The sequence below is a fragment of the Tachypleus tridentatus genome, chromosome 11 (genome assembly GCF_004210375.1).
Source record: "Tachypleus tridentatus isolate NWPU-2018 chromosome 11, ASM421037v1, whole genome shotgun sequence".
NCBI lineage: Eukaryota > Metazoa > Arthropoda > Merostomata > Xiphosura > Limulidae > Tachypleus > Tachypleus tridentatus.
The window spans coordinates 24,668,039-24,689,118 of NC_134835.1; the positions used below are offsets into that span (position 1 = coordinate 24,668,039).

At 32.7% G+C, this 21,080-nt stretch overlaps 1 protein-coding gene across 5 annotated transcripts in view; it reads left to right on the forward strand.

Moving 5' to 3' along the window:
- Positions 1-1,118: 1,118 nt before the first annotated feature.
- LOC143231765 (3-hydroxy-3-methylglutaryl-coenzyme A reductase-like) overlaps positions 1,119-21,080 on the forward strand; it is a 31,586-nt gene continuing 11,624 nt past the window's right edge. For 4 of the 5 annotated variants that reach the window (XR_013017168.1, XR_013017169.1, XR_013017170.1 and 1 more), the window contains exons 1-7: positions 10,568-10,703; positions 12,255-12,496; positions 13,345-13,539; positions 14,251-14,409; positions 15,243-15,328; positions 16,091-16,162; positions 17,117-17,222. Coding sequence is in view for 2 of the 5 variants with exons in the window: in XM_076466409.1 (XP_076322524.1) it covers positions 10,691-10,703; positions 12,255-12,496; positions 13,345-13,539; positions 14,251-14,409; positions 15,243-15,328; positions 16,091-16,162; positions 17,117-17,222 (873 nt within the window). In the remaining 3 variants the exon portion in view is untranslated. Of the gene's footprint in view, positions 1,231-3,587; positions 3,676-3,922; positions 4,008-5,456; positions 5,563-6,572; positions 6,680-8,583; positions 8,704-10,212; positions 10,362-10,510; positions 10,704-12,254; positions 12,497-13,344; positions 13,540-14,250; positions 14,410-15,242; positions 15,329-16,090; positions 16,163-17,116; positions 17,223-21,080 lie in introns of those variants that run through there. The other variant, XM_076466408.1, reaches the window with a different exon arrangement.

The following is a 21,080-nucleotide window of genomic DNA, read 5'->3' on the forward strand; positions in this document are numbered from 1 at the left end:
CTTTAGAAAACTGTATTATAATAAAATTTATATTTAGTGCTGTAAGACTGTTTTACACTTACGCTATGTTTGAGCCAAAATACTGTTTGTTTCATATGTAGGTCTCTAACATGTGAAGTAATTTGGGTATTTTCATATACAACTTGGAAAATAAAAGTTCATTTTCTGTCCTCATAGGTAACATTAAAGAGTAAATTGTATTTTTAACTACTTGTAAGTTTCTATATATATTTGTAATATCTGTTTCTCAGTAAAACCGTCTAAAATAGCAAGCAGTAACTGTCTTGTGAAATTTTAGAGAAAAAACATTCTACTTACAAGTTTCTTCTAATAAAATATAACTTTCGTTGCTTTGTTATGCTATTCACTTAAAGATATAAATTACTTGTTGGTAGTGATACAGGGTTTCAAGGTGAGCTGATAAAAATATCTTAGGTTCATGTTATTCCTGGTTGTAACTACTTTTAGCACACACATAAAGTTCAAAGTTTCCTTAGAGCACAGTCAGTGTGACTGGCACTGAGCACAAATATCACAAAAGAATATTATTTGTAGGTTCTAACATATGCTTTCAAGTAATGTTATTATCCTGGAGTATGAATTATATTTAAACCGTATCTAACTATAGTGCACTGCAGCCACGGATACTATGGATGATAAAAAGAAACCTTTAATACATGGTGACATGTATAAGAAATATAGATAATTCATGTTAGTGTCTTTACATTGGGAACCTCCTTCAAATGTAATATGTAAGCAAAACAAACTGTGTATATTATAAAATATAAAACTATTACCTGTCCTTAGTGTAAACTGGTGTTTCATGAAAATATTTGATCTTAAGAAAGCATTATAATACATTTTCTGGATGATATTTGAACTAAACAAATGTTAATAATGGAAAACTTCAGTTAAAATAAATTCCATTCCATGTGATATAAGAGAAAGTAAAGTATTATATCTTAAAGTATTTTACCAGTTTGTTTTGTATAACTTTAAATACCATTTTTTTCTTATCCTGAAGGTTGGACCTGCAGAAACACTTGTATCTCAATCCTTGTTGTTGACACACATTTAAATAACTTTTTTTTCATTATAGTTTTAATATTGTTCAGTGTTTTGTTTTTATCATCCTGAAGGTTGGGTCTACAAAGCTATTCTAAGTCCATGATTCTGTATCTTTACATACTCTCTTTCAGAAGACTGTTGAACACAAGTAACAGTTTCCAGGTAGTTATAACCCATAGGCACTAAAATATTTTATTAAGAAACTTGATTTTATAAGTTACACTACACAACAAAGTTTTTGCTTCTTGAACACTGGGTGTTCCTTGTAGATTTTTGGCTGCTGATCACAAAAATCGCATCCAAATTTGACCATCACATACCGTTTCATTGACATATTCAGTTTTGTCATGTTTTTTCTTATGTTTGTGTCCAAAAATTTTTGTTTCTGTAAGAGACCTATGAATAATGTTTTGTGCAGTCTGGGCATGTCCAGGCATGAAATCAGGCCAGGTTGTATAGCTTGACACTGGCTATAAAAAGTGGCTTGCATACACAGATGCTGCTCATTGGATTAATATAGACTTTATAGTGTGTGCGTATTGTTTCAGAATATAGCATTGTCTCAGTAACACTCTAACAAGTAAGTTAGATGTTATAGATGATTTACAGGATGATTGGTGTCGGTCAATATGTCTCGTCATTGTCATAACAGCCGTGATACATTTGTGGCGAGTATACGCTTGTTCATCAGAGACGCTTAATGACTGCTCTTGTGAAGAAAGCATATCATCTGTACTTCGGCTGTAAAATTGGTGATCAAGACCAAGAATGGGCGCCTCACATTTGTTGTGCGACATGTGCTGTCTGTCTGAGAGCTTGGCTCAGAGGCACTCGAAAGACGATGCCGTTTGCTATCCCGATGATGTGGTGAACAGAAAGACCATGTGATGGACTGTTACTTCTGTTTGACTAATGTGTCTGGTTTTTCTGCTTAAAACAAGAAGTCAATTGAATACCCTATTCTACCTTCAGCAATGAAACTTGTGCCACATGATGACAGTCTTCCAATTCCCGAAACCACCAGATGAATAGACCTTAGACAAACCAGATGAAGAAACTGCAATGCAGGGAACTGACATTGATCCAGATTTTGAACTGTGCTCCTTGGGCAATCCACATCTCATAGCACAATCAGAATTAAGCAATCTGGTCAGAGATTTGGGTCTGTCAAAAGCAAAAGCCGAATTGCTTGGTTTGAGACTGCAGGAATGGTGTTTGCTGTCACCAGCTATGAAAATTTCTGTTTTTCAAAGCTGCCAAGATGATATAACCAAATTCTTTGCACAAGTTGACAGTCTTTGTTTCTGTTTTGACATTGAAGGATTGTTCTCTGCTTTGGGTTGTGACCATGACCCACAGGAGTGGCATCTCTTTATTGATTCATCAATGTTAAGCCTCAAAGCGGTTCTGTTACAATACCTGTTGGCTATGCACCACACACAAAAGAGACCTATGAGAACATGGAAATGTTGTTGAAGCACATCCAGTACAGCAAGTACAACTGGAATATCTGTGGAGATCTGAAAGTCGTTGCTCTGTTACTGGGACTGCAGCTCGACTATACAAAGTACTCTTGTACAGTCATGCCAGAGAGTCACATTATTCTAAACAGGGCTGGCCACTCCATAAAATGTTAGTTCCAGGACAGAAATATGGGACACGTGAACCACTTGTTGGCCCGGCAAAGAATTTTTTGCCTCCTCTTCACAAAAAATTGGGACATATGAAGAATTTTGTGAAAGCAATGAACAAAGAAGGCGAAGGTTTTTGTTATTTAAGACAGATGTTCCCAAGAATAACTGAGGCCAAGATCAAAGAGGGCATTTTTTTGGCTCTTAGATCAGACATGTTATGAGTGACAAGAGGTTCGAAGATCTGTTAATTGGGCCGGAAAAGATTGCCTGGAAAGCCTTCAAAGACTTTGTTGACAATTACAGAGCTCTACAAAAATCACATCCAAATTTGCCCATCACGTACCGTTTCATAGAAGTCTTCAGTTTTGCTACAATGGAAAACGATATCAGGGCAACTGAAATCCATCAATGCTTGCTGACTGCTGTTGGACACTGCAACGTGATGCACCTGACATTGAATACAAATGAAAATCAGGAGCAAAACACTTTTAATTATGTTGAACTTAATAGTGTATTAGAAACATAAACGCAATTAAATACGTTATTGCTGGTAAACAGTCTATTTCTCAGAGTCCCTACGTGATGAAGCAAAACCAAAACTATATTTGTGCATACCCACCAGGTACCTGTCACAATCAGCAAAAACTTTTCAGGAAGCAAACTTTTCAAAAAAAAAATGTGTGCAGTGTTATCATCTGAAGTGATTATGTTTATGTATGAAGCAAGTTGGTAAAATATAGAAACAACACTCAAACTTGAAGCATCTTAGTAGGTTTAAAAAACAAACTTAGATATGATATAAACATTTCTCTATACATACATTTCATGTTATCATAACATCAGGGTTAATGTTTGTCTAGTTGATAACGTAATTTTTCTTTTTAGGTGTGGCAGCTCTTTTTACCATCTTTTCTAGTTTTGTCTTCAGTACCAGTGTGGTTAATTTTCTAGAAGGGAACTTTTCTGAACTGAAGTAGGTAACTCTAAAAACATTTCTGTATGTTTCTTTTATTTAAAAGGGCCTTAAAAAATTTATATGTTTAATGAGATATTAGATTAACTTGGAAACAAAGTATAGAGAAGATAGATGAAGCAGATTTTGGTTTCTTAGTTATATTGAAACTTTCTGTTTGATATTAATTGTATTTTCTAAAGAATATATATAACAATGTGTACAGTTTTTATCATCAAATGTAAATTTGAAAATTTCTTTCTCTCAGCGAGGCACTGCCTTTCTTTCTTATCCTGATAGACCTTTCAAAAACTGGACTGTTAGCACAGTTTGCCCTCAGTTCTTCTACACAGGTTAGTGATGTATGGATAAAATTCATTATTAATTTATAATGATGTGATAGGAATGTTGAATAAGTCTTGCAGCAAATTACACGATCTCTACTGTTCTGTTGAAAATGTAAAACTTAAAATACATAAGAAATCACATAAACTAATTTTTTAAATAATTCTCTAAATTTGTGTGTTCAGATTTTATATAAAGGAAGATCATAATAACATTTCAAATCTTTCTCCTGTGTCCACAAGTTGCTGCACAAGAGAAATTTTGTTTCTTAAAAGAACTTGGTAGTTTGATAAGGTGAAGGCAGACAAAACTTTACCATAAATGCTATTTATTTATACAGTATGAGAATTGGAAGTTTGCAGTTTAAATGTCAAAAGGTTAATAAAGCATTGGAAATCAGTCAGCCTGGCATATGTCATCACATAAAATGTATTTATGTATGGCATATGTCATCACATAAATTGTATTTATGTATGGCATATGTCATCACATAAATTGTATTTATGTATGGCATATGTCATCACATAAAATGTATTTATGTATGGCATGTGTCATCACATAAAATGTATTTATGTAAATAGATTACTCAACTGGTGAACTGTGGTATTTGTTCAGAAGCCTTTTTGGCAAGCAATGACTGCTGGGAGAGAGAAGAACAGATCTCAAAAACAATTTTTATTATACTTTAAAATCTGGAATAGACAGTAAAATGAACATGAAGCAAAACAACACTGCAGTTTATTTTATCACAAACATTTCTCTTGGTTTCTAATCCTTCACCAGTGTTAGTTGTATCGCTGTGTTTTTGGTTAAAACAGTTACTAATGAAGAGTATTTAACCATTTTAATTGACTTTTTAAGTAATTTGTTTACATGTTTAAAATATCTTGCCGTGTTCTGGATATAAAGATAATTTTACAACTGTTCAAATTTATTTGTTTGGTTTAAGTTTGCAATACAGAAAGTACTCATGTATGTATTTTCTTCATTATTTAAGAAGACCATAAATGACAACAAAACTTCTTTCTTACAGCACTGTAAATAGTTTCCAGCTCTTGTGATCTGTGGCTGAAGATTTTTTGCCTCACTAAACTTTAAAGGAGTCATTGAGTATTTCTATTGATAGGTTCATGAAACAGATAATGTCCAAATTGGTAACAAGCCGATGTTACATCTCATTTTTTCTAAATAATTTCGTGAGACCTACAGATGTTTTTTTTGTGCATACCTCTGGTTTGGTTTATTGTGAAGTGCTCGCATCAGTTTGAACTTAGTTTTATTACCTACTTATTACCTATATCATGTTACAGTTTACAGCTGTGCTTGCATGCCACAGATACATAAATTGTATCTTCAAAGTATGCAGTATTAAAGGTAATATTGGAGTGAAATGTTTGCTGTTTAACCATAAACTTTTTAGTAAATTGTTTATTAAGCTAATGATTTATGTATTTCAGGAAGATGTGAGAGAAAACATTGCTAGAGGTATGAGGATACTTGGACCTAAAATTACCCTGGACACCATAGTTGAAACGTTAGTTATTGGAGTTGGTACACTTTCTGGTGGGTGGTGTACTTTTTGGTGTTTTAAAGTATCAGTGTGCTTAGTTATTCAGAGTTTTTATATCAATGCATAGAATAACATTTAATATTATAAAATTAACTGGTCTGGTCAACTTTTAAATTCATTGCAGTTGTAATTTGTTAAGAAAAAATTAATTTTGTATAATTACAATTTAGTAACAAGCTTGTATGCATTTCACTATTAGTTGTGACAACTAATCAGTTAACTTTTACTATATGAGAAATGTGGTGCTTTCTTAAGTCAAAATACAATTCTAATTAAATTTTGTGGGCTACAGAAAAATATTTAATAGTGAAAATTTATGAACTGCATTATTTTTTTTGACAAGTTTTTATTTTTTGAATAATTTACAGTAGTCCAGAAAAAAAGAAACAAACAGGTATTTTGGTCTGTCTTGATGTAAACTGTGTTTGAAACATTTCTGTAAATGTTTTTTGTGTGTGACCAAGGTGTTAATTTGAAATGTTTTGTTAAAAAAATTGTACATGTAGATGTATACTACTGAATTTGAACCTATGACATTTCATGTGCACTTGTGAAATGTCAAACAGTTCTTCTAGTTTAGAAAATAATTTAGTCAAAATCAAATCACTGAAAGAATGTAACCATGACTAATAGTCAACATTTTAATACATTGTTATATTGTGCCATATTTTGATAAGTTGATAACTTATGGCATTAAAAACTCATGAATTACACAGCACAGATAACCTGTTATGAAGCTGTGTGCATTACAACAAAATAATGTACAAGGAAAAATTCACAAATTTTAAATATAATAAATACTATAACCAGATGTTTTCCCGAGTAGTTTCTTTTGTTCATTAAATGTGTCTTTCTCTTTCATTTAAACAATTAATTCCATGGATCAAATAATTTTTTAACTCTTCAGATAGCCCTAAAGCAAACAAATACAGTTTCTTAAAGATATATTTTGTGCTGGAATAAAAACAAATCTTATTTGGTCATGTCTTTCTTTTCCTTTCAGGCGTAAAGAGACTGGAAGAAATGTGTTGTTTTGCTTGCTTGTCAGCTGTTGTGAACTACATTGTCTTCATGACGTTCTTTCCAGCTTGTTTGTCTTTGGTTCTGGAGGTAGGTGCACTAACTTAGCAGGTATGCTGTCGTAATGTATAGTTTACTTCAATTTCTTGTTAAAATTTTAATGTTGGATGAATGGCTTACCTCCTCTGTGCATGTCACAACATTTTAACAGGGCTACTTTAAAATAGTCCAGCATGACCAGGTGGTTAAGGCACTCAGATCATTATCTTAGGGTTGTGGGTTCGAATCCCCATCACACCAAAGATACTCCCCCTTTCAGCCGTGAGGGTGTTATAATGTGATGGTCAATCCCACTGTTCATTAGTAAAAGAGTAGCCCAAGTGTTGGCTGTTGGTAATAATCACTACATCTTTCCTTTTAATCTTACACTGTTAAATTAGGGATGGTTAGCACAGGTAGCCCTTTTATAGGTTTGCACAAAATTCAAAAACAAACAATACTTTTAATAAGATGTACTATTATGTATGTTAGTGCAATTAGCATTAAAATGATTATAACTTGCAAGGCTATGTTCAGAACCACTTCACATTAATTGACTTATTTATAACTAAAAGAAAAGAGTGTATATTAAATTAAATACTACATGACACAAAAGTTAATTTATTGGTTTCTCTTTAATGTTTACTTTTAAGTTGAGAAATGTAATTGATTATACTGAAACTTGAATTATAATCTTCAATTTGATTCCAGACTTATTCTCATAAATTCATAAAATAGTAGTTCAGTAAAATTTTGAATGCAAGTCAACAAATGTGATGACACAACCTTTGACCCATTGCAAAAGGGTTAAAGTATTTCATTCCATTTTGTACAAACTCATACAGCGTGTGTTGTATTCTTAACATGATTTTACACAGATCATCACTGAAATCACAGCTTCTGCTAAAAACTTTCATTAACAGACTTAATATTTTTATTTCTTGAGATCCTCGAAGTTCAATCTAGAAATTTTTGTGGGCCAACTTTGTGTGAATACTAGTATTGTTACTGAGCTAATTTTGTTTACTTTCTTAATATAAAATAGCTGATACCTTAATACAACTACTAACATCTGTATTTTATTTTTATGTAAATTAAGAGAGTTGTTTTGTTTGTTTTTTTTAATTTTGCACAAAACTACATGAGTGCTAGGTGCACCAGCAATGTAAAGATAGAAGGAAGGAACCTAGTCATCACCACCAACTCTTGGACTCTTTTACCAATGAATAGTGGGATTGACCATGACATTACAATATCTCCACGGCTGAAATGGTGAACGTTTGTGACAGATATGTAAACCCACGATCCTCAGATTATGAGTCGAGCACTTTAACCACTTGGCCATTGTAGGTCATGAGAGAGTTGTTACAAACAAATTAATTTTACAATAATTTAATATTTTCACCAGTTCAAAAAATCCCCACATGTACCTAACTTGTTGTCTGACCATTGTTTGAACTGTTACCAAAACACAAAGAAAATTAATAACCCGTATCATTGTATACAAGTACTCGTGAACTAAATTTTAAAGTATTAAAAATTAGTTACAGATTTAATGAATATTACTGCACTCTAAATTTGTTTATTTACAATAAACATATTTCATTCAAATAAAATATTGATTTTAATTAAGATGGTCAGAGTTCAATAAATATTACTTTATATCTGGATGTGCTACACTGGACATTTGCTTAGAACTTTACTGTCAACTCTGTCAAGTGGTAAGTCAGCAGTAAGCTTGTGGTTGTACAACCCTAAATTCTGGGTTGTTCAATTTCCCCACGACCTTATATTACTTCAATCTAAAACTCCACTCAGAATAAATTTTATCTAATAAAATATGCACTTTGCTGTAACTTAAACATTTTATTTGTGAGCATGTTCTTGAAGTATATCCATATTTTATATACATAATAATGTTGAGTAAGTTGGTTACACTGTACTGATTATTCAAGCTTTCACGAGAACAAGAGGAAGGAAGACCTGTATGGCAACTGGGTCATATAACTAAAGTGTTACAACAGGAAGAGGAACAGAAACCAAATCCAGTATTACAGAGAGTGAAAGTTATCATGGTCAGTTTGTAAACACTTTACTGTTGTAGGTGTTGCACAGACTGAAAGTATCACAGATTGTAGAAACTTTGTTGTAGGTGTTGCACAGACTGAAAGTATCACATATTGTAGAAACTTTGTTATAGGTGTTGCACAGACTAAAAGTATCACAGATTGTAGAAACTTTGTTGTAGGTGTTGCACAGACTAAAAGTATCACAGATTGTAGAAACTTTGTTGTAGGTGTTGCACAGACTAAAAGTATCACAGATTGTAGAAACTTTGTTGTAGGTGTTACAGAGACTAAAAGTATCACAGATTGTAGAAACTTTGTTGTAGGTGTTACAGAGACTAAAAGTATCGCAGATTGTAGAAACTTTGTTGTAGGTGTTACACAGACTACAAGTATCACAGATTGCAGAAACTTTGTTGTAGGTGTTGCACAGACTAAAAGTATCACAGATTGTAGAAACTTTGTTGTAGGTGTTACAGACTAAAAGTACAGATTGTAGAAACTTTGTTGTAGGTGTTACACAGACTAAAAGTATCACAGATTGTAGAAACTTTGTTGTAGGTGTTACACAGACTAAAAGTATCACAGATTGTAGAAACTTTGTTGTAGGTGTTACACAGACTACAAGTATCACAGATTGCAGAAACTTTGTTGTAGGTGTTGCACAGACAAAAAGTATCACAGATTGTAGAAACTTTGTTGTAGGTGTTGCACAGACTAAAAGTATCACAGATTGTAGAAACTTTGTTGTAGGTGTTACAGAGACTAAAAGTATCACAGATTGTAGAAACTTTGTTGTAGGTGTTGCACAGACAAAAAGTATCACAGATTGTAGAAACTCTGTTGTAGGTGTTACGCAGACTAAAAGTATTGCAGATTGTAGAAACTTTGTTGTAGGTGTTACAGAGACTAAAAGTATCACAGATTGTAGAAACTTTGTTGTAGGTGTTACACAGACTAAAAGTATCACAGATTGTAGAAACTTTGTTGTAGGTGTTACAGAGACTAAAAGTATCACAGATTGTAGAAACTTTGTTGTAGGTGTTACAGAGACTGAAAGTATCACAGATTGTAGAAACTTTGTTGTAGGTGTTTCTGAGAGTAATAGTTATCAGTTAGATTATAAGAACTTTGTTTTATTTTTCAGTAAAGATGATATACAGTCAGTTTATTTCTGAGATTGTTGGTCATTTTGTCAGTTTTAATAAAATTAAGACTGGTAATTGAAACAGCACTTTACTTAAATTAGTTTTATATGTACACGTATTTCATACATTCATATAACAAAGTTTTTAAAATTAAAATTGGCTTATTTATTCCTGGTAAAAGTCTCAGAAGAAAAATGTATACACATATAAAGCATGTAAAAACTTCATAGGTGTACACAACACTGTAACTCCATCTGTTGATATAAAACATGTATTTTTAATATTTTTGAAGCATTACCTTATGTGTACGTTCCTAACCAATGTTAAAGGATGAAATTCTGGTAATTAACTAAACTTTTATCTTCTTCAGTCAGCTGGGCTAGTACTTGTCCATGTTCAAAGCAGCTGGCCAGTTGTTGAAAATGAATCTGTGTTTGATCACCATGAGGGCAGAACTGTTGGAACAGAAAGGATATATTCTTCTGACAGTAACTCTGAGTTTGATCCATTTCTGCAAAGGTAGTTTTTTACATCAAATCTGTGATTTGATTAAGTGATGTCAGTGTTGTAGATTTTTCGATGAAGTTTATCTCTCGTTACTTGCTGAAGTGTCTTCAACGACACTTTAGTGGAAACAGTTATCAGCAGTTTTTGTTTTGTGTTTCTAGATGGCTTGCTGTTAGTCCGGAGCAGCTGGTGATGCTGGTGTTGGCTTTTGCTTTGATAGTTAAATACATATTTTTGAAAATCGAGAAGAGTTACGAGAACAGCTGGCAGCAGTGGCAGCATCATCAAGATTTAACGACAGTTTTAACGGCAATGCTGGTCACTGTGTTACAGATTGCAGTATGACCAAAGAAGGTAAACCTGATAATGTGTTAACTTCAGAATACTCAAGAATATTTTGGTGTGAAATTCATGCACAATCTTTATAACATAAACTTTCATAACAGTACTAAATTAGATGACATGCAGTCATTACCATCTGTTTGTCTTTTGTCTAAAAGTGGCTGAGTGATTTACAATCTTACACATACTGTTAAATCTATGGAAGTATTGATTCCTGCAATGAAAGATGAATAGGATTTTGTGTGTGTGTGTTAGATGTTCAAAGTGACAGGAGTTCTGGACTGTAACAATAACCATGATACATAGTTATTTTTTCACTAAAGTCATAAAAGTAAAACTAACTTTTAAAGTGGAAGTTTCACCCTTATCATATCAGCGTAGTTTTACTACCCCAAGATGATGTGTAGTTTCACCCTTATCATATCAGCAGTAAAACTTACCATTTGATTGCATTGTTTCTGTGTGATCTAAAGTTTCAGTTTTGAAATTCGTAAAGATTCAGTGTTAGGGTTATTAATGATATACAAGCTCTATATATGTAAATAAAAACCTCAGAACCCTGCTTCACGTCTGCTGAATATGTACTCTGAGACTGTTTGTAAAGTTATTAATATATTATAGCTACAGTTATCATGCTAATATCCCACATACTTTCAAATTCTATACCCATGCTAGTTGTATAACCCCACATCAAAAACTGTAATGTGTTTTAACTCTTTTGAATACTATAATCACATTTATACCACTTGACATTTATGTATCTATTTGGTGCAACAAGTGAATTTATCTCATGGTGTCACAGAAAATTTTTCATACTGTGAAAATCAGGATACACGCATGTTTTTGAATTTCCTGCCTAAGTACCATGTGTGTGTACATGATCAAGCAAAAGTAAGATTAGATGATTTTGACACTGGAGAACTACTAAAAGAAAAAGTCAAATTCTAAATTTCGTTTTATAGTGGATAATTAACACTTTGAAAACTCACCAGAAGTGTAATTACACACAGAGTTAATGAATGACCACAGACTATTTTAGTGAGTCATTTTGGAGCTTCAGGGAAGACTTCACATAAAGACACTAAACAACAAAGAAGTAACTTGTTTGTTAGCAAGTGATTTTGTTATTTCATAAAAACATTTTGATTTCTCAGTATTAAATGTGTTTTGTATAACTGTCTTGAAAGTGAGCTTTCAAAATAACTTTTTTTTTTATAATTACATGAGTGATGATGAAATCAAGCATGGTGCTTAGATCTTTAATTAGATGTTATACAAAATCTGGTCAGTGTATTTTGTTCTATTAAATATTCCCAGGTTCTGAAGTCACAGGAGTGCCTAGTTCTCTAGAGCATTTCTTAATACAGAAATGCACTGTTGTCATTAATGTACTTTTCATTCAACATATAAAACAGATCTATTTAATTTGAAATGTTCTGTCACAGTATTGTGTTACTAACAAGTAGCACTGCCAGACATTCTAAACAAATGTATCTTTCTTGATAAACAGTTTGATCAAATAATCATTCTTTAATGGCTGTCTTCTGTGGTCTGTTTTTTAAGGTTTCCAATCAAACGTCTTTCATTCCTCTTCTGTTGTTCCTGTCTCGTCACTGGCTGATCTGAAGAAGAGAATAAGTTTTGTAGTAGGAGAAGATGAAAATTGGGAGATGGGAAAAAAAGAATACACGGAGAAGGAGATACAAACAGAAGAATCATTGTTTTCAGGAGAAAGCAACATATCTTCTCTTCAAAATCAAGAACCACGTACCTTAGAAGAATGCACTCAACTTCTAAACTCAGAGGTAGTGGCTACAGTAACTTGATGTTATAATATTTAATATTTCTACAACTAATGAATGACAGGGTGAAAGTGATGTATGTATTTAAAGAAAAATTGAGAAACATGTAGCTAAATCTTTATCAAAGCTGGTGAAGACCTAGAAGTTATGACCTGTAAAAAATATATATATACTTAACTTATCTTTTGTTACATATCTGCAAGTTTAACTTTTCCATAAATAGTATTAAAAAAAACCAAAACATGCAACCCTAAAGCTCAGACCAGGGTAATATAAGAATATTTCAAAGCAACACATAAACAAAATTAGTAATATTTCCATTGGGAACCACAGATAATAAGATAACTCTTTGGTACTTTTGAAAATCACTAAATGTTCAGCCTGCAAGTGTAGCTGTTGTATAGTAACTGGAAGTATTGATCTAAGATATTTCTGATTTCAGCAGTTATTTCTATGCATTATAACTGCTTGCTGTTTCAGCAGTAGGCTGCTTTTAACAAGTTAGCTGCTTCCTTTAGGCTACTTGTAACAAGTTGTTTATCTAAATCATAACAGTGATAGGAATATCTCCTAAAGAAAATGAATTGTTTTTCAGATTTGGCCTTAGGACTATATAAATTCATATTTTGATAATATATCATGGTCAAGTATTTTTCTTTGATAGAAACATGTTCATATATGAACTTTAGCTGAGATCTTGTGTTATCTCAGACAGAATAGTTGATGGGGGAACCATGAAGAACAGAAAACTATAAAGGTAGTCAGTAAGAGAAGCAGTGTTATAAATTATTTCATCATGTTATGAATGGATCATACATGTTAGTAATTTTACTGTTTTTATTTTATTCCAGGAAGGAGTAGGCCAGTTAACTGATGAAGAAGTGCTTATGCTAGTGGAAAACAAAGTGATAGCCACATACAAGTTAGAAAGTGTCTTAAACAACCCAGAACGGGGTGTCCACATACGACGAAAATTTATTGCCAAATCGTCAAATTATTATGAGGCACTTGAAGGATTACCATACACCAACTACGACTACCATCTGGTACGGCAGGCTACCTTACACCAACTGTGACTCCCGTCTGGTAGGACAGGCTACCTTACACCAACTGTGACTCCCGTCTGGTAGGACAGGCTACCTTACACCAACTGTGACTGCCGTCTGGTAGGACAGGCTACCTTACACCAACTGTGACTGCCCTCTTGTACGACGGGCTACCTTACACCAACTGTGACTGCCCTCTTGTCTGACGTGGCTGCCCTCTTTACACCAACTGTGACTGCCCTCTTGTACGACGGGCTACCTTACACCAACTGTGACTGCCCTCTTGTACGACGGGCTACCTTACACCAACTGTGACTTCCCTCTTGTACGACGGGCTACCTTACACCAACTGTGACTGCCCTCTTGTACGACGGGCTACTTATAAGTCAAGTGAAATATGGAAACTTTTAAAGGAGTTATGTAGTCTATTTCTGCTGTAGTTGGTTCTATATTCCTAGGTAAATTAACATGGTGAGGCAGATTAAATAGTTTAAAGGAGTGACATATACTTATATTCCCTTATAAATAAATTTCTCACTGTTAGATTTAATCCTGTTATAAGAATATAAATAAAAAATATTTGAGAACATACCTTGGGGCAGTTTGATTTCTTTATATTAACTCTATTCTTTGAACTGAATATGATTGTGTGAGCAGTGTGATAACTGCAGTGTTCTAATATGAAATTCCTTTGTCTTTTTTGGGAGGCAGGTTATGGGTGCATGCTGTGAGAATGTGATTGGCTATGTTCCGATACCAGTTGGAGTAGCAGGACCATTACTTCTAGACAACAAAACCTACTATGTTCCCATGGCTACAACAGAGGGTTGCTTGGTAGCAAGTACAAACAGAGGATGCAGAGCTCTTAGCGTAAATTACATTTTATTCTATATTGATATTACTAGGTTGGATGCTCTATGATGTGAACTAACCTAATAGATTTTTTTTCTTGTTGTTTTTAGATTATTTTAGCAAATAATGAGCATAGAAACTGAATTGGTAAATTTTGTTTTTAGGGGATACAAGTATTTTACAAACGTTTTTATACAAATTAATATAACTTGTCTATAATAAAAACAAATGATTCAAATGCAACTAAAGTCAAGCTATTTGAATCCTAGCTTGGTTTTTGAAATGAGTACAGAATTAAGATATTAAATTTGGGTATTTAGATTTATTTTCACCAATAATTTTTACATCCCTTTCACTTATATCAGAAAGTTAAATATTAATGTGTTACGAATAATTAAAAGCTCCTAGTGGTGAGAAAAAAGCTCTTGTAGAAAAGAAATACGTTTAGGATGTTGGAAATTGTAAAAAAATACCTGTTGTAGGTTACAAGTTTTACATTAGAAGTAGGACTGAAGTAGAAAAATCAAGTAAGATTCTAAACATTAATTTTCTTATCATTTCCACATTATTTTAGAAATTCTACCCTGAATGTCTTTCATTTTGGTGGATAAATAAATTGTTATATTTTAATGTTTACAAATGTTTAAATTTGTAGGATTGTATTTTATCCATGATAATATATTGCTCTTCTGAAATATGAAATATTTGTAAGTTGTTTTTTTTCAATAAATAAACTTTTATTTTGAAGCCTTTGAAAGATGAGAAATCCAGATTTTCATAATCAAATTTTTATAGGGATTAACAAGGCTTGAACAACATTTAATGTACACAACTGTGTTGTTTAACTTCAGTTGTCAGGTGGAGTGCATAGCAGTATTGTAGCAAGTGGAATGACCCGTGGTCCTGTCGTTCGTTTGCCATCTGCCCAAGAGGCTGGGTGAGTGTTGGACTGTTGCAATGTATTTTACCTTTTTCTTTTTATCTTTTCAATGCATAAGGGGGGTTTATCCAGAACGTTTGGATAAAGCTGTTATTATCAAATTAAGGTTGAGTTGGTTTTGTTGTTGTTGTTTTGTACATATGTGTTTTTTAAAGATTGCAGATTTTCCTCAAGAGCATGTACAAAATTTCATTCTCATCGTATAGGAACTCTCGAGTTGTGGAATATAAATTGTTCTGCAAGAAAACAACTATTTCATATTGTTTTTCACAGGTTCTGCTGAATAAATCTTATCGTGTTAGAAGTTCTTGCAATGGCGTTGTAATGTTTGAAAAAGAAAAATACTGTCCAAATATAATTTATTTACACTGATGCTAATCCAAGGAGCTTTAGAAATAGACTTAATTCAGGATGTGTTTAATAGATATTTATTACATGTTAATACATATTTGGTTTATTAGCACACTGAGTAGCCATAAGTGTACAGTTTTTGTACTTACAAGTGTATATATTAATATTTATAAATCATTAGACAGATGAAAGATAGTTGGTCTTATGAGAGTTTCAGTCTGAGCATAAACTTTCTGTTACAGAAAGTTATGGTACTAACTTCTAATAAGTATTGTAGAGTTAGCTAGATTTGTGTTCAGATGTGTAGAATGTTTAATAATTGAAGTTAGATACGTTTTATTATTTGTTTGAAATAATACCTGAAGGTTATAAAGCAGGTTTAATCGTAGCTGTATGTTTTGTCATCAGTGAAGTTGTGAGGTGGTTAAAGAAAGAAGAAAACTATCATATTCTGAAAACTGCTTTTGACTCTACTAGCCGGTAAGTTTATTATAAATACATATTACATGAAATAACCGTTCAGTACAGTACAGTTTAAAATTACAACAGCATTCTTGTACTTAGTTTTATATTTAACATTCTGAAATTTTGTGGCAAGATTTCTGCCAAGTTTAGTTAGCTTCAAGTTTTCTTCAAATCAACTTATTCATACTTTTAAGCAAAATAAGTTTCTTGGAGAAGAAACTGTTAGTTATTCATTTTAATTTCAGGGTGGTGTTTTGTTTTTATATTGTCTTTTTCAAGCAATATTAAATTTAAAACAATTAGAATAACCTCTACCACACTAGCAGGAAAGAATTATTTTTAAAATACAGTATTAGTAGTTTGTGTGTAATTTAAAATCATAAAATATCTGAAAAGACTTAAGTAAAATATAAAATTAATAAATAATCAACGGGATATGTTAAATGAAGGCGGAAGTATGACATTTTTATCTTTTTTGGCTGACTTTTAGTTAAACATTCTGGTCTAGTGTTAAAATTATTTTATAAGGATTAAAACTTATAAATTTTACTTAAAATATTTTAAGAACATTTGTATTTGTTACTTTTAAACTTCATCTTTCTTTCACACAGTTCAACAGATTTTGGATAACGATGCTATCAAAGTTCTAGTGTCATTCTAATTGATTAAACTTGAAGTTGTTTTTTGTATTATTATTTTTTTAAATAATTAGATAATTATAAATGCTCTGCATGGATGTTTATATCAAGAAATATTATGATTTCAATGATATTTTTTATTGTTGTGCATGTTTTATTGACAGAAACACGGAAGTATTTGTGTTTAATTTTAACTGTGTTATCACGATGTGAAGTCACAATTCTGTCTTAAAATCCATAACTAAACAGTTTTTGACATAACAGTTAGTTGTGAATCTCTCTTTAGTATAAATCGTTAAACACTACAGTTATAGATTGACTTGATTTTCAGATTTGCTAGGCTACAGAGGATTAGCACAAGGATTGCTGGTCGTTATCTGTTTATCAGATTTAAAGCAGCCACTGGTGATGCCATGGGGATGAATATGGTCTCCAAAGTGAGTACAAAACAACAACTAATGTGATTAAACATTCAGTCTTGGAGTGTAAAAGTACAATTTAGGTAATGTATTGAAAGTAATCATGCTAATAACTTAATAGAAATAAATTTACCATTATTCTGTAAATCTGCATTTTGAAGGACAGATGTGAGTAGCATTTTTATTACTAACAAAATAATTGTGGAGACCCTTGCAAAGCAATTATAGATCAAATAAACTTTTTTTCATCAGTAACAGTAATTAAGTTGTAATTGGAAAAACTTGCATAGATACACAATTTAAAGAACTGGTTTGTTAATAAAAAACAAAATGCCATTTTAAAAACCTAACTCTTTTGAAAAATTTAAATATAAGAATGAAAGAACAACTGCCTGTTGTGAAAATCCAGCATTAGAAACTTAAGTGTGTTAATAACTCCTGCAAAATCCAGAACTGTAGGCTGTACTTTATAAGAATTTCCATTCACTAATAAATTTATATTTTGATGTCTGCAGAAGATTTGTCTTTGTATATTTTGTTGTCTGCAGAAGATCTGTCTTTGTATATTGTGATGTCTGCAGAAGATCTGTCTTTGTATATTTTGTTGTCTGCAGAAGATCTGTATTTGTATATTGTGATGTCTGCAGAAGATCTGTCTTTGTATATTTTGATGTCTGCAGAAGATCTGTCTCTGTATATTTTGTTGTCTGCAGAAGATGTCTTTGTATATTTTGTTGTCTGCAGAAGATCTGTCTTTGTATATTTTGTTGTCTGCAGAAGATGTCTTTGTATATTGTGATGTCTGCAGAAGATCTGTCTTTGTATATTGTGATGTCTGCAGAAGATCTGTCTTTGTATATTGTGATGTCTGCAGAAGATCTGTCTTTGTATATTTTGATGTCTGCAGAAGATCTGTCTTTGTATATTGTGATGTCTGCAGAAGATCTGTCTTTATATATTGTGATGTCTGCAGAAGATCTGTCTTTGTATATTGTGATGTCTGCAGAAGATCTGTCTTTGTATATTTTGTTGTCTGCAGAAGATCTGTCTTTGTATATTTTGTTGTCTGCAGAAGATCTGTCTTTGTATATTGTGATGTCTGCAGAAGATCTGTCTTTGTATATTTTATTGTCTGCAGAAGATCTGTCTTTGTATATTTTGTTGTCTGCAGAAGATCTGTCTTTGTATATTGTGATGTCTGCAGAAGATCTGTCTTTGTATATTTTGTTGTCTGCAGAAGATCTGTATTTGTATATTGTGATGTCTGCAGAAGATCTGTCTTTGTATATTTTGATGTCTGCAGAAGATCTGTCTCTGTATATTTTGTTGTCTGCAGAAGATGTCTTTGTATATTTTGTTGTCTGCAGAAGATCTGTCTTTGTATATTTTGTTGTCTGCAGAAGATGTCTTTGTATATTGTGATGTCTGCAGAAGATCTGTCTTTGTATATTGTGATGTCTGCAGAAGATCTGTCTTTGTATATTGTGATGTCTGCAGAAGATCTGTCTTTGTATATTTTGATGTCTGCAGAAGATCTGTCTTTGTATATTGTGATGTCTGCAGAAGATCTGTCTTTGTATATTGTGATGTCTGCAGAAGATCTGTCTTTGTATATTGTGATGTCTGCAGAAGATCTGTCTTTGTATATTGTGATGTCTGCAGAAGATCTGTCTTTGTATATTGTGATGTCTGCAGAAGATCTGTCTTTGTATATTGTGATGTCTGCAGAAGATCTGTCTTTGTATATTTTGATGTCTGCAGAAGATCTGTCTTTGTATATTTTGTTGTCTGCAGAAGATCTGTCTTTGTATATTTTGTTGTCTGCAGAAGATCTGTCTTTGTATATTTTGTTGTCTGCAGAAGATCTGTCTTTGTATATTTTGATGTCTGCAGAAGATCTGTCTTTGTATATTGTGATGTCTGCAGAAGATCTGTCTTTGTATATTTTGATGTCTGCAGAAGATCTGTCTTTGTATATTTTGATGTCTGCAGAAGATCTGTCTTTGTATATTTTGATGTCTGCAGAAGATCTGTCTTTGTATATTGTGATGTCTGCAGAAGATCTGTCTTTGTATATTGTGATGTCTGCAGAAGATCTGTCTTTGTATATTGTGATGTCTGCAGAAGATCTGTCTTTGTATATTGTGATGTCTGCAGAAGATCTGTCTTTGTATATTTTGATGTCTGCAGAAGATCTGTCTTTGTATATTGTGATGTCTGCAGAAGATCTGTCTTTGTATATTGTGATGTCTGCAGAAGATCTGTCTTTGTATATTGTGATGTCTGCAGAAGATCTGTCTTTGTATATTGTGATGTCTGCAGAAGATCTGTCTTTGTATATTGTGATGTCTGCAGAAGATCTGTCTTTGTATATTGTGATGTCTGCAGAAGATCTGTCTTTGTATATTTTGATGTCTGCAGAAGATCTGTCTTTGTATATTTTGATGTCTGCAGAAGATCTGTCTTTGTATATTTTGTTGTCTGCAGAAGATCTGTCTTTGTATATTTTGTTGTCTGCAGAAGATCTGTCTTTGTATATTTTGTTGTCTGCAGAAGATCTGTCTTTGTATATTGTGATGTCTGCAGAAGATCTGTCTTTGTATATTGTGATGTCTGCAGAAGATCTGTCTTTGTATATTTTGTTGTCTGCAGAAGATCTGTCTTTGTATATTGTGATGTCTGCAGAAGATCTGTCTTTGTATATTGTGATGTCTGCAGAAGATTTGTCTTTGTATATTGTGTTGTCTGCAGAAGATCTGTCTTTGTATATTGTGATGTCTGCAGAAGATTTGTCTTTGTATATTTTGATGTCTGCAGAAGATCTGTCTTTGTATATTTTGTTGTCTGCAGAAGATCTGTCTTTGTATATTTTGTTGTCTGCAGAAGATCTGTCTTTGTATATTTTGTTGTCTGCAGAAGATGTCTTTGTATATTTTGTTGTCTGCAGAAGATCTGTCTTTGTATATTTTGTTGTCTGCAGAAGATCTGTCTTTGTATATTTTGATGTCTGCAGAAGATCTGTCTTTGTATATTTTGATGTCTGCAGAAGATCTGTCTTTGTATATTGTGTTGTCTGCAGAAGATCTGTCTTTGTATATTGTGATGTCTGCAGAAGATCTGTCTTTGTATATTGTGATGTCTGCAGAAGATCTGTCTTTGTATATTGTGATGTCTGCAGAAGATCTGTCTTTGTATATTGTGATGTCTGCAGAAGATCTGTCTTTGTATATTGTGATGTCTGCAGAAGATCTGTCTTTGTATATTTTGTTGTCTGCAGAAGATCTGTCTTTGTATATTTTGTTGTCTGCAGAAGATCTGTCTTTGTATATTTTGATGTCTGCAGAAGATCTGTCTTTGTATATTTTGATGTCTGCAGAAGATCTGTCTTTGTATATTGTGATGTCTGCAGAAGATCTGTCTTTGTATATTGTGATGTCTGCAGAAGATCTGTCTTTGTATATTGTGATGTCTGCAGAAGATCTGTCTTTGTATATTGTGATGTCTGCAGAAGATCTGTCTTTGTATATTTTGTTGTCTGCAGAAGATCTGTCTTTGTATATTTTGTTGTCTGCAGAAGATCTGTCTTTGTATATTTTGATGTCTGCAGAAGATCTGTCTTTGTATATTGTGATGTCTGCAGAAGATCTGTCTTTGTATATTGTGATGTCTGCAGAAGATCTGTCTTTGTATATTGTGATGTCTGCAGAAGATCTGTCTTTGTATATTGTGATGTCTGCAGAAGATTTGTCTTTGTATATTGTGATGTCTGCAGAAGATCTGTCTTTGTATATTGTGATGTCTGCAGAAGATCTGTCTTTGTATATTGTGATGTCTGCAGAAGATCTGTCTTTGTATATTGTGATGTCTGCAGAAGAT